Source organism: Somniosus microcephalus, chromosome 10 (assembly GCF_052327205.1).
Source record: "Somniosus microcephalus isolate GS21.2 chromosome 10, FLI_Smic_1.0, whole genome shotgun sequence".
NCBI classification, from domain to species: Eukaryota; Metazoa; Chordata; class Chondrichthyes; order Squaliformes; family Somniosidae; genus Somniosus; species Somniosus microcephalus.
Window position 1 is genome coordinate 209,423,173 of NC_140996.1, and position 18,141 is coordinate 209,441,313.

Genomic DNA, 18,141 nt, shown 5'->3' on the forward strand with positions numbered 1-18,141 from the left:
TTAATTGACGACAGTAAACCAAGCTAAATTGTGAATGGGCAAACTTACAGACAAACAGGGGGAAGTATTCAAAAACGCATTTGCTAGGATACAAAATCACTAAAGGCAATGACTCCACTCGTGTAGTTGAGCAACCCATGGCCAATAAATGAGGTGAGAGACAGTACCAATCTAAAAGAAATGCAAGGAAAAGTGAAAAACCAGTGAACTTGGGGAGCTATAAAAGGCAACAAAAGGATACAAAATAATAAGAGGTGCAAAACTGGAATATGAAAAAAAAACTTGCAAGGACTATTAAAGCTAACGGGAAAAAACTTTCAGAAATATATTAAGAAAAAGAGAGTGGTAAAGGGGAATGTGAGCCCAATAAACACAGATGCAGCCAAGACTATAATTGCATAGAATTTACAGCACAGAAACAGGCCTTTCAGCCCATGACGCATGTTTATGCACCACGCGAGCCAAATAATGGACAATAAGAAAATGGAAGACTTGCTAAACAACTACTTTGCTATTGTTTTCAGAGTGGAGGAAATACTAGCGGCACAAGGGAACCTAAAAATAAATCAAGAGGAGGAACTCAGTAGCTTTAATATAAGTAAAAGAAAAGGTAATGGAGAAAATAATGGGACTTAAGGTAGACCAATCTCCAGAACCTGATGGTTTCCACCCCAGAGAACTAAAGGAAGTAGGTGAGGAAATTGCAGAAATGTTAGTCATAATTTTTCACGGATCTCAAATTCAGCAATTGTGCCTTTGAATTAGAAAATTAAAGCTGTCATTCCATTATTTAAGAAGGGAAAGAGAAACAAGGTAAATACAATTTAATTTGAGTTGTGGGGATTATTGGAATCTATCATCAGAGAAGAGAAAATAAATTCAACATTGTTGAGGTTGTTTTGCAGGTGTAAAACGGGTGCAACAATAACCAATTTAACAGGGCATAGGCCTGAGCCTGGTCTGCATGGGTGTTTGGGAAAATGTCATATTGGTTGCGGCATCTTTTAGGCGGCCCTACAGCCTCCTTAATGGGACCGCTGGAGGCTGCTCTAAAAAAGGCCCATAAATTTTGAGAAATATTGTTTTTTTGTAGAGTCAGAAGGAACAGGAGTGTTCATCCTGGCTTTGTAAAACAACTCCGAGATGCTGTCAGCCCACACTCACCCCCACTCCCGATCCTACCTGTGGGTCTCGACGCTGACCGAAATTGCTTAAGCCTCAGCCAGTGAGCTTTGTCCGGGCGCCAGCTCGCCAGAATTGGGCCCAGTTCCGGCGCTATCTAGTTTCCACCCCAGAGTGACTGTGCACTTGGACAAGTATGAACTCATCAAAGAGAGTCAGCATCAATTTGTGAAGGACAGGTCATGTCTGACTAATCAAATTTAATTATTTTTGAGGATGTCGCTAGCATGGTAGATAAAGGAGTGTCTATGGATGTTGTCCATATGGACTTCTAGAAGGCACTTGATGAGATTCTCCACAAGTGATTATTGGAAAAATGAAAGCGCATGGAATTGGAGGGAACCTTGTGACGTGGGTTTGTAATTGTTTGGGGGTAAGAGCCAGAGAGTAGGAATAAAGAGAACATTCTCTGATTACCAGGATGAACAAGTAGTGTTCCCTGGGGATCTGTACTGGAGTCTCAGCTTTTCACCATATATATATATATTAATGACTTGGATGAAGGAATAGAGAATTGTATATCCAAGTTTGCAGATTACAGTAAGTTAGGGGGCACAGTAAATTGTGTTGATGAGAGCAGAAATCACAAAAGGGGCATAAACAGTCTAAGTGGGTAAAATTATGGAAGATTGAGTTCAATGTGGGAAAGTGTGAGGTCATCCATTTTTGATCGGAATATTTTGTTAATGGTGGAGACCAGGAGCTATGGAGCAGTAAAGGTATATAGGTATCCATGCACATAAATCACTAGTACACAGGTACAAATGTAATTAAAATGGCTAATGAAATGTTGGCCTTTACCTTAAGGGGGCTGGAATACAAAAGTGAGGAAGTGATGCTTCAGTTGTACAGAAGCTAGTAGTACCCCTATCTGGGGTATTGCATTCAATTTTGGGCACCAAACCTCAGGATGGGTATATTGGCCTTAGAGGGGTACAATGGAGATTCACCAGAATAATAATAGAGTTTAAAGGGTTAAATAATGAAGGCAGGTTGCATATACATGATTTGTATTTATTTAACTTTAGAAGGTTGAAGGGTGATCTAATCAAAGTCTTTAAAATCGTAACGGGATTCACCAAGGAGTTTAGAGAAACTGGGGGAATCCAAAACAAGGAAATTAGAGCTAGGCTCTTTAAGAGTGAATCGTACAGCATAGAAGGAGACCATTCAGCCCATCATGCCTGGGCTGATTCTTTGAAAGAGCTAGCCAATTAGTCTTGCATTCCGCTGTGCTTTCCCCATAACTCTGCAAATTTTTCCTTTTCAAATGTATATTCAATTCCCATTTGAAAGTTACTATTGAATCTGATTCTACCACCCTTTCAGACCGCACATTCCAGATCATCACAACTCGCTGCATTAAAAAAATGTATTTTGCCAATTACCTTAAATCTGTGTCCTCTGGTTACCGACCCTCCTGACAGAGGAAACAGTTCCTCCTTATTTGCTCTATCAAATCAGGTCATCATTTTGAACGCCTCTATTGAATCTCCCTTTAATCTTCTTTGCTCCAAGGGGAGCAATCCCACCTTCTCAAGTCTCTCCACACAATTGAAGTCCTGTTTCCCTGGTATGATTTTAATCAATCTTGTCTGCACCCTCTTCAAGACCTTCACATCCTCCCTAAAGTGTGATGCCCAGGATTGGACACAACATTCCAGTTGAAGCCTAAGCAGTGATTTATAAAGGTTTAGCGTAACTTCCTTGCTTTTGTACTCCATGCCTCTACTTATAAAGTCATGGGTCCCATGTGCTTTTTAACAGCTTTATCAACTTGTCCTGTCATCTTCAAAGACTTATGTATGTCAACTCTCTTCAAAAGCATCCCCTTCAAAATTGTACCATTTCGTTTATATTGCCTCTTCTCATTCTTCATCTCAAAATACATCACTTCACATTTTCAACGTTAAAATGTCATCTGCCATGCGTCTGCCCATTTCATCAGTCTGCCTGTCTTTCTGAAGTCTGTTACTATTCTTCTCACTGTTTACTACATTTCCAAGCTTTCTGTCATCTGCAAATTTTAAAATTATCTCCCCTATACTCAAATCTAGGTCATTAATATATATCAAGAAGATGCAGTGGTCGTAATACTGATCCCTGGGGGACAGCACTCTATACTTCCATCCTATCTAATAAGCAACTGTTCACCCCTACTCTTTGGTTTCTGTCACTTAACCAATTTCCTATCTATGCTGCTATTGCCCCTATAATTTCATGGGCTAAATTTTGATAACAAGTCTATTATATGTGAAATCAGGAAACAGTTTTTCTCACAAAGGGTGGTGAAAATCTGGAACTCACTGCCCTGTGGATGGTGGAACGATTGAAATGTTCAAGAGTAACATTTTTATTTGTTAGGTATGGGTATCAAGGGATACGGAGCAAAGGCTGGTCAATGGACTGAAGATCAACCCTGATCTAATTGAATGGAGGAACAGGTTTGAGGAGCTGAATGGCCTACTCCTATTCCTATGGTCTATGCTTCGGTCCATCCATTGTTTCAATGTCCTGAGATACCAGCACCTATGCAACTTTTTCTATTTAATATACTAATGACAACTTTCCCAATTGATCCAAGTATCTTCTCTGCCCAAGCACACACTAAAAGCGGTGAAGTACAGAGCATGTGAGGGTCAATAAGACGTATCAGTAGCCTGATAAGAGCTACATAAATGTGGAAAAGGACCCAATGGGGGAAAAATTCGGTTGGTTTGCGCACCTCCCATTAGCGCCTTAAGAGGGCGCTAATGGGGCGCAAAGCAACTAACACCCGGGCGCGGCGATGTTTGCGCCACTCACGAAATTGACTAGAGTTTTTGCGGTGGCGCAAAACACTACCGCCACGATCTCCTGCGCCCGCAGATCGTGACGTCAGTTGAGCATGTAACGCTGCGATAGTGCCCCGGACCAGATATTGAGTGGCGCCCCCTGCCTTACCGCCTGCCACTAGCAATGACAGGTTGAGGGGAGCGTTTTGCAGTCAGGAAGGAACTGGGGGAGCACTATTTAAAGGCAACCACTTCCTGCCTTTTTTTGTCGGCGACATTTTTGCACCACACATTCTGAGAGAGAGAGGGGCTTCTGGAGAGATTCAACGCTGTGTTGAGGAGTTTTGGGTACTGAGCAGCACTTTGCAGGTTCATTTTGACTTGATCTTCCTTGCATCGATTTAAAAGAGACTATGGGGGCTGCACTCTGAGCTGTTTCCCTGGACCTCTCCATTGTTCTTTCCAGCAGATTTGATGTACAGATCTCTCCAGGCCAAGATTCAAGGCTGCAATGAACAGGGTTTGGATGGAGAGCAAGATCAACCCTCCCCTTTAAGAACTGGCTGGCGCCAGTGTGTCTTTGTTCCATTGCTGACTGACATCACATGATCTTCGCCAGTGCTCTGAGGTAGCGCCTCGCTCCTCAGCGTTAGCACTTTAAGTGAGGTGTGTAGCACCTGATTTAGCGCTCCAATCACCTCCAGGGGTGATAGAAGCCAAGTTTGCAGTCAGAGGTGATAATTAGCGCCAGGCACTAAACTTTGCGCCCGGCCGATAACTGTGCCCCAAACGGGGCGATACCGAATTTCTCCCCCAATGACTCATCTCCCTAGATCTTTAAAAACATGTCAATCCAAAATATGTTAATTATATAAAGTTTAAAGCGAGGTCAACATGGGGTGTTCCGGATTAAATCAATTAGCTTCCCTGAAGCTTTAGTGAGTTCATTAGGTAACTAAATGAGCCATATAGATCAGGAAGATGATAGGCTCCATCCTTGATCTGTGCTGAGCTAGCTGATCTTAGCGGAAAGGGGAAGAGGGAGGGAGGAGACAACAGCAGCACTACAACATTTTCCTACATTACGACAGTGACTACACTTCATTGGCTGTAAAACACTTTGGGACATCCTGAGGTTGTGAAAGGTGCTATATAAATAGAAGTCTTTTTTTTTCCCTTTTACAAATTGCCTCAGCATTAATTGGCCATGATTCCCATTCTCGATTACCACTCAATGATCCCTGCTGGAAGTGTACATGTGTAGATATTGAATGAGGACAAGATTCAGACTCAGCTGTAATGATGGTCAAGATAGCCACTAACACTACTGTCAAGGCTCACACATAAATAATGGTTTGGATGGGATACTGGGGATGACCAGTGCCTATTGAGCTGTGCCCTAGCAAGGCATCAAAGCCCCTTTTGGAGGGGATGGAAATAAAAGATTGTTGAGAAAATAATTCAAATAAATTATTGCCAAGTCATTAATTGTATTGATTCACACTAAGGAATGATTACACTTAATACACATTTTAGCTAAGTCTTTTGATGAGCTGGCATTTACACTTCAAACCTCAGAGACCTGAATTATTTCATGCCCAATGTAAAATATCCATCAGCTTGGGTTGGCTAACAAACATTGAATTGTAACTTTACATGGGGACATGACATGTAACAGCGCGAAAAAGGTATCAACAAAATTTCAATCTTTAATTTACATTTCTGAGTGCAAACACTTTATTAAGGAACAAGTTTCCTTTTCCATATGCCCCTCACAAATTCATGCATCGCTGTTGATGTATTCAATTGATTTGGTGTTATAAGTTACATTAAATCAAAGTATCAGGTAGCGTGGAGTCTTAAAAAGTGTTATTTGAGAGCTGAAGTGGAAGGTACATTGATTGGATTATAATTCCACCAATTTATTGACACGGGTCCTGTTCCCACCGCAGTTGGATGTTCACTTTCAGAACTTCGAACAGCGAACTGCCATTAATCTCAATTCACTTCACCCCACATCCGATAAACTGCACTAAAATGCTCGCATCTTCAGAGAGAGAGCGAGAGAGAGAAAAGAGGATACTCTCTCTCTTTTGGTTACGGAAAGCACGGCTACGAGTTTTCAATCACTTCTCAGCGGAAGCGTTGCCAGCAGATGGCATCAGCATTGGGTCTCCAATCTACGCGATATTGCTGCTGCCTCACACAAGGAAAAAAGCCTAGAGTCAGGGGAGGGGGTGCGGAGCGGAGCGCGGAGGGGGGAGCCTTGCCAACCATTGATCACACGCCGCATCCCACACAAGAGCCGCTCCACTCGACCGGAAAATACACACAATTCGGTGACCCAACAACACAAAGCGTTAACGTTTAAAGCCGCACCATACTTCATATCTTGCCAGCAGATGCACCAATCATAACGCCACAAGCCAACGTGGGTTTACAGTCGTGTATTGTTTTTAGCACGGTGTCTATTAAACATCAAAATAAAAGGCAAATGATTCACTCACCATATTAACTTCAGACACCTGGTCAATACTAGCGACGTCTATGTTCATGCCAACACTGACTGGGGGACCTAGAGTACAAATGGTAGGGGGGGGGGGGGGGTTAAAAAAGTTAAAATCAACCGGAATTGCTACACACACATATTTGGACACAGCTTGTGATCATTTTATTGGGGGGGGGGGGGATGAGATTGAGTTAATGCTGCAAGCCTACCTCCAAAATCTGGTCTCAGTCGAATGTCGTATCCTTTCAGCAGGTTATCCACGGTTTCCTTGACAAACGACATATTCCCAGGTTCATTCACGCTGGAAATAAAAAGACAAAAAAAGAGGAGAAAAAAAACCAAACTCGTTGCCGTTTCACATCACACTTATTAACGTGATTTGCCTCTCTCTCTTTCTCTCTCACGTTGAATGTTCTTACCTCTGAGCGCAGCAGACAACTGCCACTAATACTACCGGCGCTGAGAGAATACCAAAGTACCGTCCTCTCCGATATGTCCACATTCCTTGGTTGTTGGGCTAGAAACTATGTCCGTGGGTTAAAATGGCAAAAAAAACCACAAAAAAATGTTGCTGGCACAATGCGGAATACCCTTAAAGTCCAAAAGCATCCGAAAAGACTGCAGATCACACGTTCACCCCTTGAGCAACATGGTTAGGAAATGATTACAACAACAACAAAAATAAGGAAACGTGGTGTGTGGGGTTAGGAGATATTTTTTTCTATCTGCACACGACGCAGTTAATTCTTCCGAATAAAATCTAGTGAGCCTTCAAGGATGGATGCATTTTTTTTGTTTTGTTTTTTTTGCCAAAAGCGGTTGCAGTAGGCTTTCCTTTTTTTTTCTCCTTTCCCCCCCGCGTTTTATTTTTCCTCTTCCCTCACTCGAAATTCAGATCTCCACACACTCCCATATTCCGAGACAGTCTCACAGGCTGCGGGCTCAGAGAGAGAGACACACACACAAAAAAAACACAAAACACACAGAGTGTGGAGGGGGGAAGGAGGGAGGGAGGGAGGGAGACGCTGATACTCCTCAAGAACAAGAGATTCGAGACATCATTCCGACAGGCTCGACGCGAATGCCACAGAAAGCGCCACAAGGTAATACATCCCGGCTGGTTGCCATTCCCCAAACCGATGGCGTCGGGAAGGGAGAGAGAGAGGGGGGTGGGGGGGAAGAAACAAAAATCTTCCTCTCTGGGGCTTCACATATCAAACGCTCTCTCTTCGGCGGCGATGGAGATGATGATGATGATGCTGCTGATGATGATGAGGAGGAGGATGATGGTGCTCGCACACGATTTGGCGCGACTTCGTGGGAATTCTGCTGCCCAGCACAGACCAAAATGAAAGGTAGGTGGAGGAGCCATGTGATAAGAGACTCGGCATTCAGCCCCGACGCGATTGCAGCAGAGCAAGAGATTGACGGCGGCCTCAGCCAGCCAGGAGTTGGCCCTGCCGATAACAACATCTCACACACACACTTACTCTCACACACACACACACACACACACGGAATGGGAAAGCGGACCACCCGGCTTATCAGAGGAGATGGGAGGGACCTTTGGTCTTGAGGGTGTTTAATAGTGACTGGGGGTGGTGGGGAGGAGGGGGGTGCATTGAGTGGAGAAGGGATGCCACCTCATGATATGCCCAGCTCAAGTTGATGGTTCAAGTGGGGAAACAGTCCCGAGTGATGGGACAAGCAGCCCACAGTGGTCTAACTGGGATTTGGGCAATGCCACCTTCATCAGCCCACCTGTCAGGCACCAAACACTTCTAGTAAGATAGTCAACAAGAAATCCAATAGGGAATCCAGAAAGAACTTCTTTATCCAGAGAGTGGTGAGAATGTGGAACTCGCTACCGCAGGGAGTGGTTGAAGCGAATAGTACAGATACATTTAAGGGGGAGGCTAGATAAGCATATGAGGGAGAAGGGAATAGAGGGTTATGCTGATAGAGTTAGATGAGGAAAGACGGGAGGAAGCTCGAGTGGAGCATAAACGCCGGCATGGACTGGTGGGGCCGAATGGTCTGCTTCTGTGCTGCATATCCTAAGTAATTCTCGCCAGCATTTAAACGAAGCATATCACAGCAGTAAAGCCATCCATTGAGGCTAACAACAACACAAAAAACTCCGAACGATCAAGGGAGACTAGTGTAAAATAATTGTCAACAGCGTGACCGCCACCAAGTTCGTTAAAAGACAGCATTGAAATTCCGGATCTTCGTCTGGAACTGATCACTTTAACAAAAAAAAAGCCAACAGAACATGGCAAGGATTAAATGCATCCACCCGATTCTGTTTTTTCAAAAATCAAAGTGCTTAACCGACTGCGATGGTTTCTAACCAGTCGAGGTTTACAAAGTTTAAGAGAGGTGTATCTACTGTTTACTGTCTGGTAACCCGTGGGTTATGTTATGTCAGCGTTAATCATACTTCACAATTCTTATTGAAAGAATAATGCAGTCAGGTCAATATGTAGCCTGGTCAAAACCTGGAATCTGAGGTAGACAACTGGGGTTCTGACCTAGCACTGGGAGCTAAGTGAATCTGTATGCGGCCACTATATGGATAGCAAGCAGCGAGATAAGCAACAACCCTGGCTAAGGAGCAGCTCTCAGCAGAGTTGGAGAGCCCAAGAGGTCATCGGGAAAGACAATACCCAATGATAACACCCCAAAGCTGTCCAATATGGCAGCAACCATATGAGAAATCAAAGGCTGGTCTGTGATCCAAGGCCATCTGATCTCAATGGAAAAGGATATTAGACACCCCAAAATTTCCTCTGGAAAATTGCGGATAGAAAGCAGGGGGGGTGGGAGGGGGCAACATAGAAACATAGAAGATAGGAGCAAAAGTAGGCCATTCGGCCCCTTGAGCCTGCTCCAACATTTAATGAGATCATGGCTGATCATCCAGATTCAGTACCCTGTCCCTGCTTTCTCCCCATATCCCTTGATCCCTTTAGCCTTAAGAAATATATCTAACTCCTTCTTGAATATTTTTAATGAATTGGCCTCAATTGCCTTCTGTGGTAGAGAATTCCACAGGTTCACCACTCTCTGGGTGAAGAAATTCCTCCTCACCTCTGTCCTAAATGGCTTACCCCTTATCTTTAGACTGTGACCCCTGGTTCTGGACTCCCCCAAACAAATCAATAGATGTCGAAGGCTTTGCAGAGTGCTTCCAATTTTGAAGGTGAATTAAATATTAATACCATACAATTTTTGGCACGGGCGAATAAACCCGCACACTGCACAGGATGAGCTAGTGATTAATTAGAGGAGCTTCGTCTAAACTGCTGCCTTTCTCTGGGTTGCCAATACTATCCATTTTGGAAGAGAAGTATTATGCTATTGATTAACTATGAACTGAACATTAGTACAGCATCATGATATAATGACTTAATCTAGAGAGGTCATTTTGCTAACCCAGGTCAACATTCATCATTTTCTTCCGCTTTAATTTGAATACATTTTACGTACACAGTAATCGTTTTGCACATAATTCATTCCACGATGCTTTAGTAGTTCCCACCCCCAGTCGTTCTATCAAAAATCTACTTAAAAAAGGCAATATTAAAGTGTAAGACAATCCCAGAACAGCATATTACATTCCTGGATCGTATTATTCACCAAGGTTTTTCAAACAGTAAACAGTGACTTCCAGATAATTGCAAGCTATTGCCAGATCAACATTAGCAACAAATATGCTCATGTTATAAGAGATTGCTCATTGATGATCATCAATTAATGATGTCCATGCATTGCACTTTATGCTTCCCACAACATGGGACATAGCATCAGTCTCTGGAATGTTTGCCCTAAACTAGATTCTTACTATGTCCCAAACCACATTATGTCTTGCATATACCAGTGCCACATCTTCTCACACCCCAAGCCTAATTATTTAAAACACTGATTCTCATAACCTCATTGAATTTATTCTTACTATCCCCTCTATTTCCCTTTATTGCCATCAACATGACAAAGTTCCTGAGCCAAATATGTTGTTATATACCATAACAGCGTAAAAATTGAGGATTGTATAAAAGGAACATATTTGATATAAATTTTTCCCCATCTATGTAACAGTGGACAATTGGATAATGATCTCCAACCTGTTTTGTCATTATCATTCCCTGCGTTGCCATCCCTAGTCTTTCATCGCACCAGGAAGTCACTGTTGATAGTTTAGCATTAAATGTAGATACATCATTGGGCAACTCCAAGCAGTAAAGGTCAGTATTGGGAAGGTCCTAAACAAGATTCAGGAAGGACCGACTTCTTTCAGTTCAAGAGCCTTCCATTCAACACTCCACCGGCTCTATATACCAAATTCTGACTTTCCTTATTGGGCTTCTTTCTGACATACACATAACGGCCGGAATTTTAACTTTTAAAAAAGGGTGGGTTTGGAGCGTGGGGGTAGTTAAATTGTTAAAAATGGGATTCCCGACCTGATCCCGCCTCCAACTTGCCCACTTCCAGTTTTAACGGGGGCGGGCGACCAACCCACTGCCAGGGGGTGGAACGTCAATTTAAATATTATAACGCGACTGGAAGCCTCTTTTTTAACCTTCATTTTGTTTTTAACTGCATGTGGACGGGTTTCACACAGTTCGTGAAACCCGGCAGTTAAAGCGAGGCGGGGCTGGATCCAGGAGGTAAGTGCCTTTATACCTACCTCCTGGATCCACCCACTCCCTGTGATCGGAGACCCCATCATGAGGCCCCCGATCACCTCCCCAGGACCACCCCCCCACCCACAATGATGATGCTGAGGCTGGCCACAATCCTCTGGTGGCTGGCCCCAATCTACTCTTCACCCAGCCCGATCATCCAGCCCCAATCTCTGCCCGCCCCTCCCCCCAATCGTCTGCCCCCTCCCCCCAATCCATCCCCCGACCCCGATCCTCGCTCCCCTCCCCCATCCATTGCCCAGCCGACCCTCACGCGAACCCTCCCTTCCAGCTCCATGCAGCCACAGGCCTGCTCACACATAGCCAGCCAGCCTCTCAATCTGGCTGACTGCAGGCAGGAAACCGAGGCCTTGCATGCAATTCAGACCCTGCCATTAAAGTCGGCAGGGCCTGCGGCAAACCCAGCCTCCCGGGTTTCCCGTCTGCATCGGAGCCCACCCAACCTGCCTTCCTCCAGAAAATTCCAGCCAACGTATTGTTAAATTAATTGTTTTGATTTCCACCCTCAATTGTAATATTTTTAATATCACATTTGGGGTGTGAAAATCAAACATGTTTCTTTAGGAAATTCTTAATATCCAGACTATTCATTCTCCTTTAATTTAACAAAATAAACAACTCTCATTGATTCAGAAAATCTAATCAGACAACTGGATGTTTAATTTTGACCACAATTGGAAATGTAAATTCATACCATTCAATCGGATGACTTGATTCTCTCATTTGCTTGTTAGGTTAGGGTGTCACACAGTGCAGCACTGACACTATGACCTCTAAACTTCATTAATGCCACACCCACTAGCCTTGTGTTCCTACCATAGCCCTTGTATTCCACGAGACAACTTGTGAAAAATGGCAAAATAAAGGAAATGACCATTTTTTGCAGAAAGGGACCAGGTTCCATAGGTCTAGTACGCTTTTTCCCTTTTGCATACAAGCAAGCCTCAAACATTTCGTGTAAAGGAGATGCTGCAACTTTGAATTTATCTGGTCTTGGATCCAGGATTATCTGCATTGGTGTTTATCTTCTATGATTCCATTGCACTTAAGCATTGCAGCTAATGTCATAATTCACACACTGGTGAGCTTCACCACACAATATCTACAGCATGAACATTTCAGAAGATGCAATTGTTGTTCTGCAATCAATGTATAGAATAGAATCCTGAGACGTTTCTGCATTTCTTTTTGAGATTTTGAAATGATTGGTTAATAATTTCTTAATCAGAGTTGCAGTTAGAATGGCTTTATAGATGCTTGGCCGAAGCTTTTTCCTAGAACCCTCAGACTTTTTTTTCTGCTGTGCTTTACCTTTGGAATGCGGACTACCCTCCTATGAATATTCCATGATACAGGCTGCAGCTGTAGAGTATTGCAAAGCACTGCTGGCTTATAACGTCTGAACTGAAGGCTTTAAGCTTGAAACAAAATCATTTCTAGAGCTCTCAACATAAGCATGGGGAAGGGTTTAAACAATGACATTAGACTTAGCGCTATACAGACTCAAGACAATTTGGACCAGGTATAAATCAAAGTGAGTATTTTATTTCACAGGGAAAGATAACTCAAATGTTCACAAGCTCCCATAAGCTTCACACCTATGCTGTAGATAATTCTTGAACACTTCTAGCTAATCTTGTTTAGACCCAGGTAATGCATTATCCGATAACTTAACCTCTTATTAGCAGAGTATTACAATTATCTTGCTAAATATAGTTCAGAGCTGTACGAGTTCTAGTGGGAGAGAAAAATCGAACATCTAGGCCAGACTAGTAAAACCTTTTTCAAGTAAAATTAGTTTAGTAAAGAAAAATGTAAGAATTCAACTGTCCCTCACTGAGCCTTACTACTACCGCTACATACTTTCATAAGGAAGGTAATGCAAGTGTAGACTATATTATGTGTGGAATATTGTCTCACTAATGATTTAAGGTGTGCCAGTATGGTTTTTTAAAATTTTCTATGCTGTTGCTCATGAGTAAACTGGAGCCTGCGGCATGGTTGTGACGTATAGCTGTTGACAGAACCTGTCTCTTTTAAGGTCACTGCTCAGACACTCTCTATGGGGAGGTGGTCTAAATAGGCACATCATGGGATCAATTAGAGACTAATTGCTGTTGTTGTTAGCAATTTCTTTAGATTGACAGCTTCTTGCCTCATCATCTTATTGAAAGGCCAGCTTATCGCCTTGTCAGAAAAACCTGCTGGAAATAACTGGCTTTTAAAAAAATATATATGTTATATATTTCTTCAGTGTGATTTCTTGGTGTTTTCTTTGTGTTAGCCAGTGGCTCTGTTGGTAGCACCCTTGCCTCGGAGTCAGAAGGTTGTGGGTTTCAAGTCCCCACTCCAGAGACTTGAGCACAAAAAATCTCGGCTGAAGCTCCAGTGCAGTGCTGAGGGAGTGCTGCACTGTCGGAGGTGCCGTCTTTCAGATGAGATGTTAAACCGAGGCCCTGTCTGCTCTCTCAGGTGGATGTAAAAGATCCCATGGCACGATTTCGAAGAGGAGCAGGGGAGTTCTCCCCAGTGTCCTGACAAATATTCATCCCTCAATCAACATCACTAAAACAGGTTAACTGGTCATTGTCACTTGCTGTTTGCGGGAGCTTGCTGTGCGCAAATTGGCTGCCGCATTTCCAACATTACAACAATGCCTACACTTCAAAAAAGTACTTCATTGGCTGTAAAGCGCTTTGGGACATCCGGTGGTCGTGAAATGTGCTATATAAGACTTTCTTTCGTTGATACAAAGTATGGCATTTGAAGTCTGATGTCTAAAATGTGACAGATGCACTCCATATACAGCAGGCACCTCAAAGCACTGGAGAGGTACCACCAACGCTGCCTCCGCAAGATCCTGCAAATCCATTGGCAGGATAGGCGCACCATCGTCAGTGTTCTTGCTCAGGCCAACATCCCCAGCATCGAAGCTTTGACCATGCTCAATCAGCTCCGATGGACGGGTCACAATGTCTGCATGCCCGATACAAGACTCCCAAAACAAGCGCTCTACTCGGAGCTCCGGCACGGCAAGAGAGCCCCAGGTGGGCAGAGGAAATGCTTCAAGGACACCCTCAAAGCCTCCTTGAAAAAGTGCAACATCCCCACCGACACCTGGGAATCCCTGGCCCAAAACCGCACAAAGTGGAGGAGAAGCATCCGGGAAGGCGCCGAGTCTCTTCGCCGGGAGCAAGCGGAAGCCAAGCGCAGGCAGCGCAAGGAGCGCACATCAATCCAAGCACCCCACCCACCCGCCCCTTCAACCACCGTCTGCCCCACCTGTGACAGAGACTGTAGGTCTCGCATTGGACTCATCAGTCACCTGCGAACTCATTTTTAATGTGGAAGCAAGTCATCCTCGGTTCCGAGGGACTGCCTAAGAAGAAGAGATACAGAACTTTTATATATGGTTTTTTCATTTTATCTTATACAACTGAATTTATTTTTTCTGTTTTAACTGTTGTCCTACTCTCACAACAATTTCACACTTTGGTCAACTATCATACTGTATCTGATTTGACTTATTTCTTAATATGCTCTTTATGTAATCATATGTTAGCTTTAGAATGAATATGGGGGCAATTTTAATCTAACTCCCCCAGTGGGAAACTAAAGGGATTGGGCCAAACGCCCGCTTTGCACCCTGTCCAATATTACTTCAAGTAAAATCGAGGTGGGTGTAAAACGGCAGTTGATCTGATCTAATCCCGTCAGCTTCCCATCGGTTAGGTCATATTTAAAATGATTTCCTATGTGTCCAGTAACGTGATCCTTGAACCTGAAGCTCATTTGCGCTTCAACCAGGGGAGGCCTTGCAAGTGGGATCGGAGCGCCTCAGGCCCAATGCGCTCAGCACTTGTCAATGTGGTCAGCCAGCCTGTAGCCCCTTGGGCTCACCGAGGCCCCAAATATTATGTCAATAAAGGGGTCCCCCCCCACAAAATGTGGCTCAAGTGCCCATTGCAAAACAGTGTTTCAGGAAAGCCTGTTTCAAAAAATGTGCATTTCTTTTCTGGGTAATCCTGTCTTTGTTATAGGGCCACCCTTACTGTGTTGTCCACCTTCGAGGAAGTCCCTAATGACCAATTCTTCAATAAAAACTTAGTGCTCCATGCTGTACAAAAAATAAATGGCAGCACTATAAGGACAGCTAACAGGCCGTCTATTCCCAGCATTCAGCCTTTAACCCATGCCAGTGGAGTTCCCAGTATATCATTTGCTAAGAACCACTAAAATATGTTAATGAAGTGAACAAGATCAATTAATTAATTTAGGTATCGATGAACAAGGAACCTATGAAGCAGCAGTCTGGTAGTTTTGCACTGGGTGCACTTTATTGGACCCAATATATTACTTTACATTTCTCCATATTAAATTCTATTTGCAATTCATCTTCCAGTTACTAAATCTGTGAGTTGTCCTGTCATATGATTATTGAAACCTAGAGCAATGGTACAAACTACATTTACTTTCTGCTGCCTTAGGCTCTCTTGACAAATTATCACATCTGCTTCATTGTATGCTTCCAGAGCCACTCTTATAACACATTGATATTCATGGGCGATGCGATATCATTTTAAAACCCTTCTCCATGCTGCCATCAAGAGCTTTACAGGGCACATGCACGGAACGAGTAAGACTACAATTATATGCTTTATTTCAAGAATCTTCAGATTCTTTGATCTCTGTGGCCTTCGCTTCTTGAAATACACAAAATCAATCAATGTGCATAGTTTTCTATCATTTATATACTTTTCACCAGGCTGTGCGATGCTTGGTTATGACGTACTCAATTTAAAACAGATTGGTGGAAATTCTTGGACAACCAACATATAGGCACATTACACTACCTTCTATTCTTAATGTCAGCATATGCTGATTGCTTTGCTAGCTCAAGGTTATTGTTATTTGTTGGTGAATTCTTGTGGTAGAGCTCAACAGCTAAGCAGCAGACATGTTACGACACAAATTCAGAAAAGATTAATCAAGCACCTTGTTTCTCAAATGGGACCACTGTTGAACTCAATGCCGATACTGATATTTTCAGTTCAATGCTAAGTGGTGTCTGTGTCCCAATGGGTCTATTGTTCATGTGTAATTTCTTAGCCCTTGGTGTCTTGGTTAGGCAGCAGGAATGGAATTCCCAATAGACTTAGATTGCTGAAAACGTCTACCGACCCCAGAGTTCAATGGATTTCATTCCATCTTAAAACTAACTGGCACAGCAACAGGAACGGTGCAGTTCCCATAGAAACATAGAAGATAGGAGCAGGAGTAGGCCATTCGGGCCCTCGAGCCTGCTCCGCCATTCAATGCGATCATGGCTGATCATCCAAATTCAGTACCCGGTCCCGGCTTTCTCCCCATACCCCTTGATCCCTTTAGCCTCAAGAAATATATCCAACTCCTTCTTGAATATATTTAATGAATTGGCCTCTAATGCCTTCTGTGGTAGAGAATTCCACAGGTTCACCACTCTCTGGGTGAAGAAATTCCTCCTCATTTCTGTCCTAAAAGGCCTACCCCTTATCCTTAGACTGTGACCCCTGGTTCTGGACTCCCCGACCATCGGGAACATCCTTCCTGCATCGAGTCTGTCCAGGCCCCTCCCTGAGCTACATAGAGCAAATCAGTCAGGCTTCTCATTGCTGTTCACTACCCAGTGACACCTGGACTGAGGATGACTTGCTTCCACGTTAAAAATGAGTTCGCAGGTGACTGATTAGTCCAATGCAGGACCTACAGTCTCTGTCACAGGTGGGGCAGACGGTGGTTGAAGGGGCGGGTGGGTGGGGTGCTTGGGTTGACGGCGCTTCTTGCGCTTGCTCCCGGTGAAGAGACTCGAGGTGTTCGGCGCCTTCCCGGATGCGTCTCCTCCACACCTGGGAATCCCCTGCTAGAAAGTGTACGTGTTTCGATAACAGATGACAGTCGGTTGGAGCTTCGGCTTGATACTCACCATATTCAAGTAGCCTGCTGACCACGTTTAGGTTCATGGATGAAGAAGAATGGCCACAGAAAGAGTGGTCACACGTCATATGTCAGAACTGTGATCTCTAGATGTCAATCAACATTAAATGAATAAAACACATAGGCCGGAATTTTCATGCTGCCGTGCGTGCGGGATTGGAGGCGGGTCGGGAGTAAAATGCGCAAAAAAAACGGGAGCGGGTCGGGAACGCGCTGTCATCCCGCCTCCTCGCACCTTTAACTCGGGCGAGTTTGCCAGCGCGGCACGGACCCGAACGGCAGAGGCGGACGACCTAATTTACCTCGTTAATACCTTGTTGTCAGACCCTTAACAGTGCTTTTAACCAGACCTTTTGAATTTCACTGGCTGCCCACAGGAATCACACAGCTCGGGAACCACGTCTGTCAAGCTGAGGCGGAATCTCAGTGGCCATTGATCGAGGTCATTATTGCAGAGCATGGAAACCACATGACACCTGCTTACTTGCCTAAGGGAAAGGCTCTTGCGGAGTGCATTTTGAGCACAGATTTAGGTGTCTATAGTTGGCAAGTATTTTCTGCAAATACGGAAGCCACTCTCACCTCATTGTTACTTCTTCTTCTTCTTAGGCAGTCCCTCGGAACCGAGGATGACTTGCTTCCACATTAAAAATGAGTTCTCAGGTGACTGATGAGTCCAATGCGGGACCTACAGACTCTGTCACAGGTGGGGCAGACGGTGGTTGAAGGGGCGGGTGGGTGGGGTACTTGGATTGACGTGCGCTCCTTGCGCTGCCTGCGCTTGGCTTCCGCTTGCTCCCGGCGAAGAGACTCGAGGTGTTCGGCGCCTTCCCGGATGCTTCTCCTCCACTTTGTGCGCTCTTGGGCCAGGGATTCCCGGGTGTCGATGGGGATAGTAACATAGAGATAGGAACAGGAGTAGGCCATTCGGCCCTTCGAGCCTGCTCCGCCATTCAATGAGATCATGGCTGATCCTCGTCTGAGATCATAGCTG

At 44.2% G+C, this 18,141-nt stretch overlaps 1 protein-coding gene across 2 annotated transcripts in view; it reads right to left on the reverse strand.

The window, feature by feature from the left end:
• The window catches only part of gabrb3 (gamma-aminobutyric acid type A receptor subunit beta3), a 589,510-nt gene that overhangs the window by 376,773 nt on the left and 194,596 nt on the right, over positions 1-18,141 (reverse strand). Inside the window, exons 1-3 of one of the 2 annotated variants that reach the window (XM_085999546.1) lie at positions 6,885-6,994; positions 6,675-6,766; positions 6,464-6,531 (exon numbers count right to left, since the gene is read on the reverse strand). In XM_085999546.1, coding sequence (XP_085855672.1) covers positions 6,464-6,531; positions 6,675-6,766; positions 6,885-6,967 — 243 coding nt within the window. In that variant the 5' untranslated portion in view covers positions 6,968-6,994. Of the gene's footprint in view, positions 1-6,463; positions 6,532-6,674; positions 6,767-6,884; positions 6,995-18,141 lie in introns of those variants that run through there. The other variant, XM_085999547.1, reaches the window with a different exon arrangement.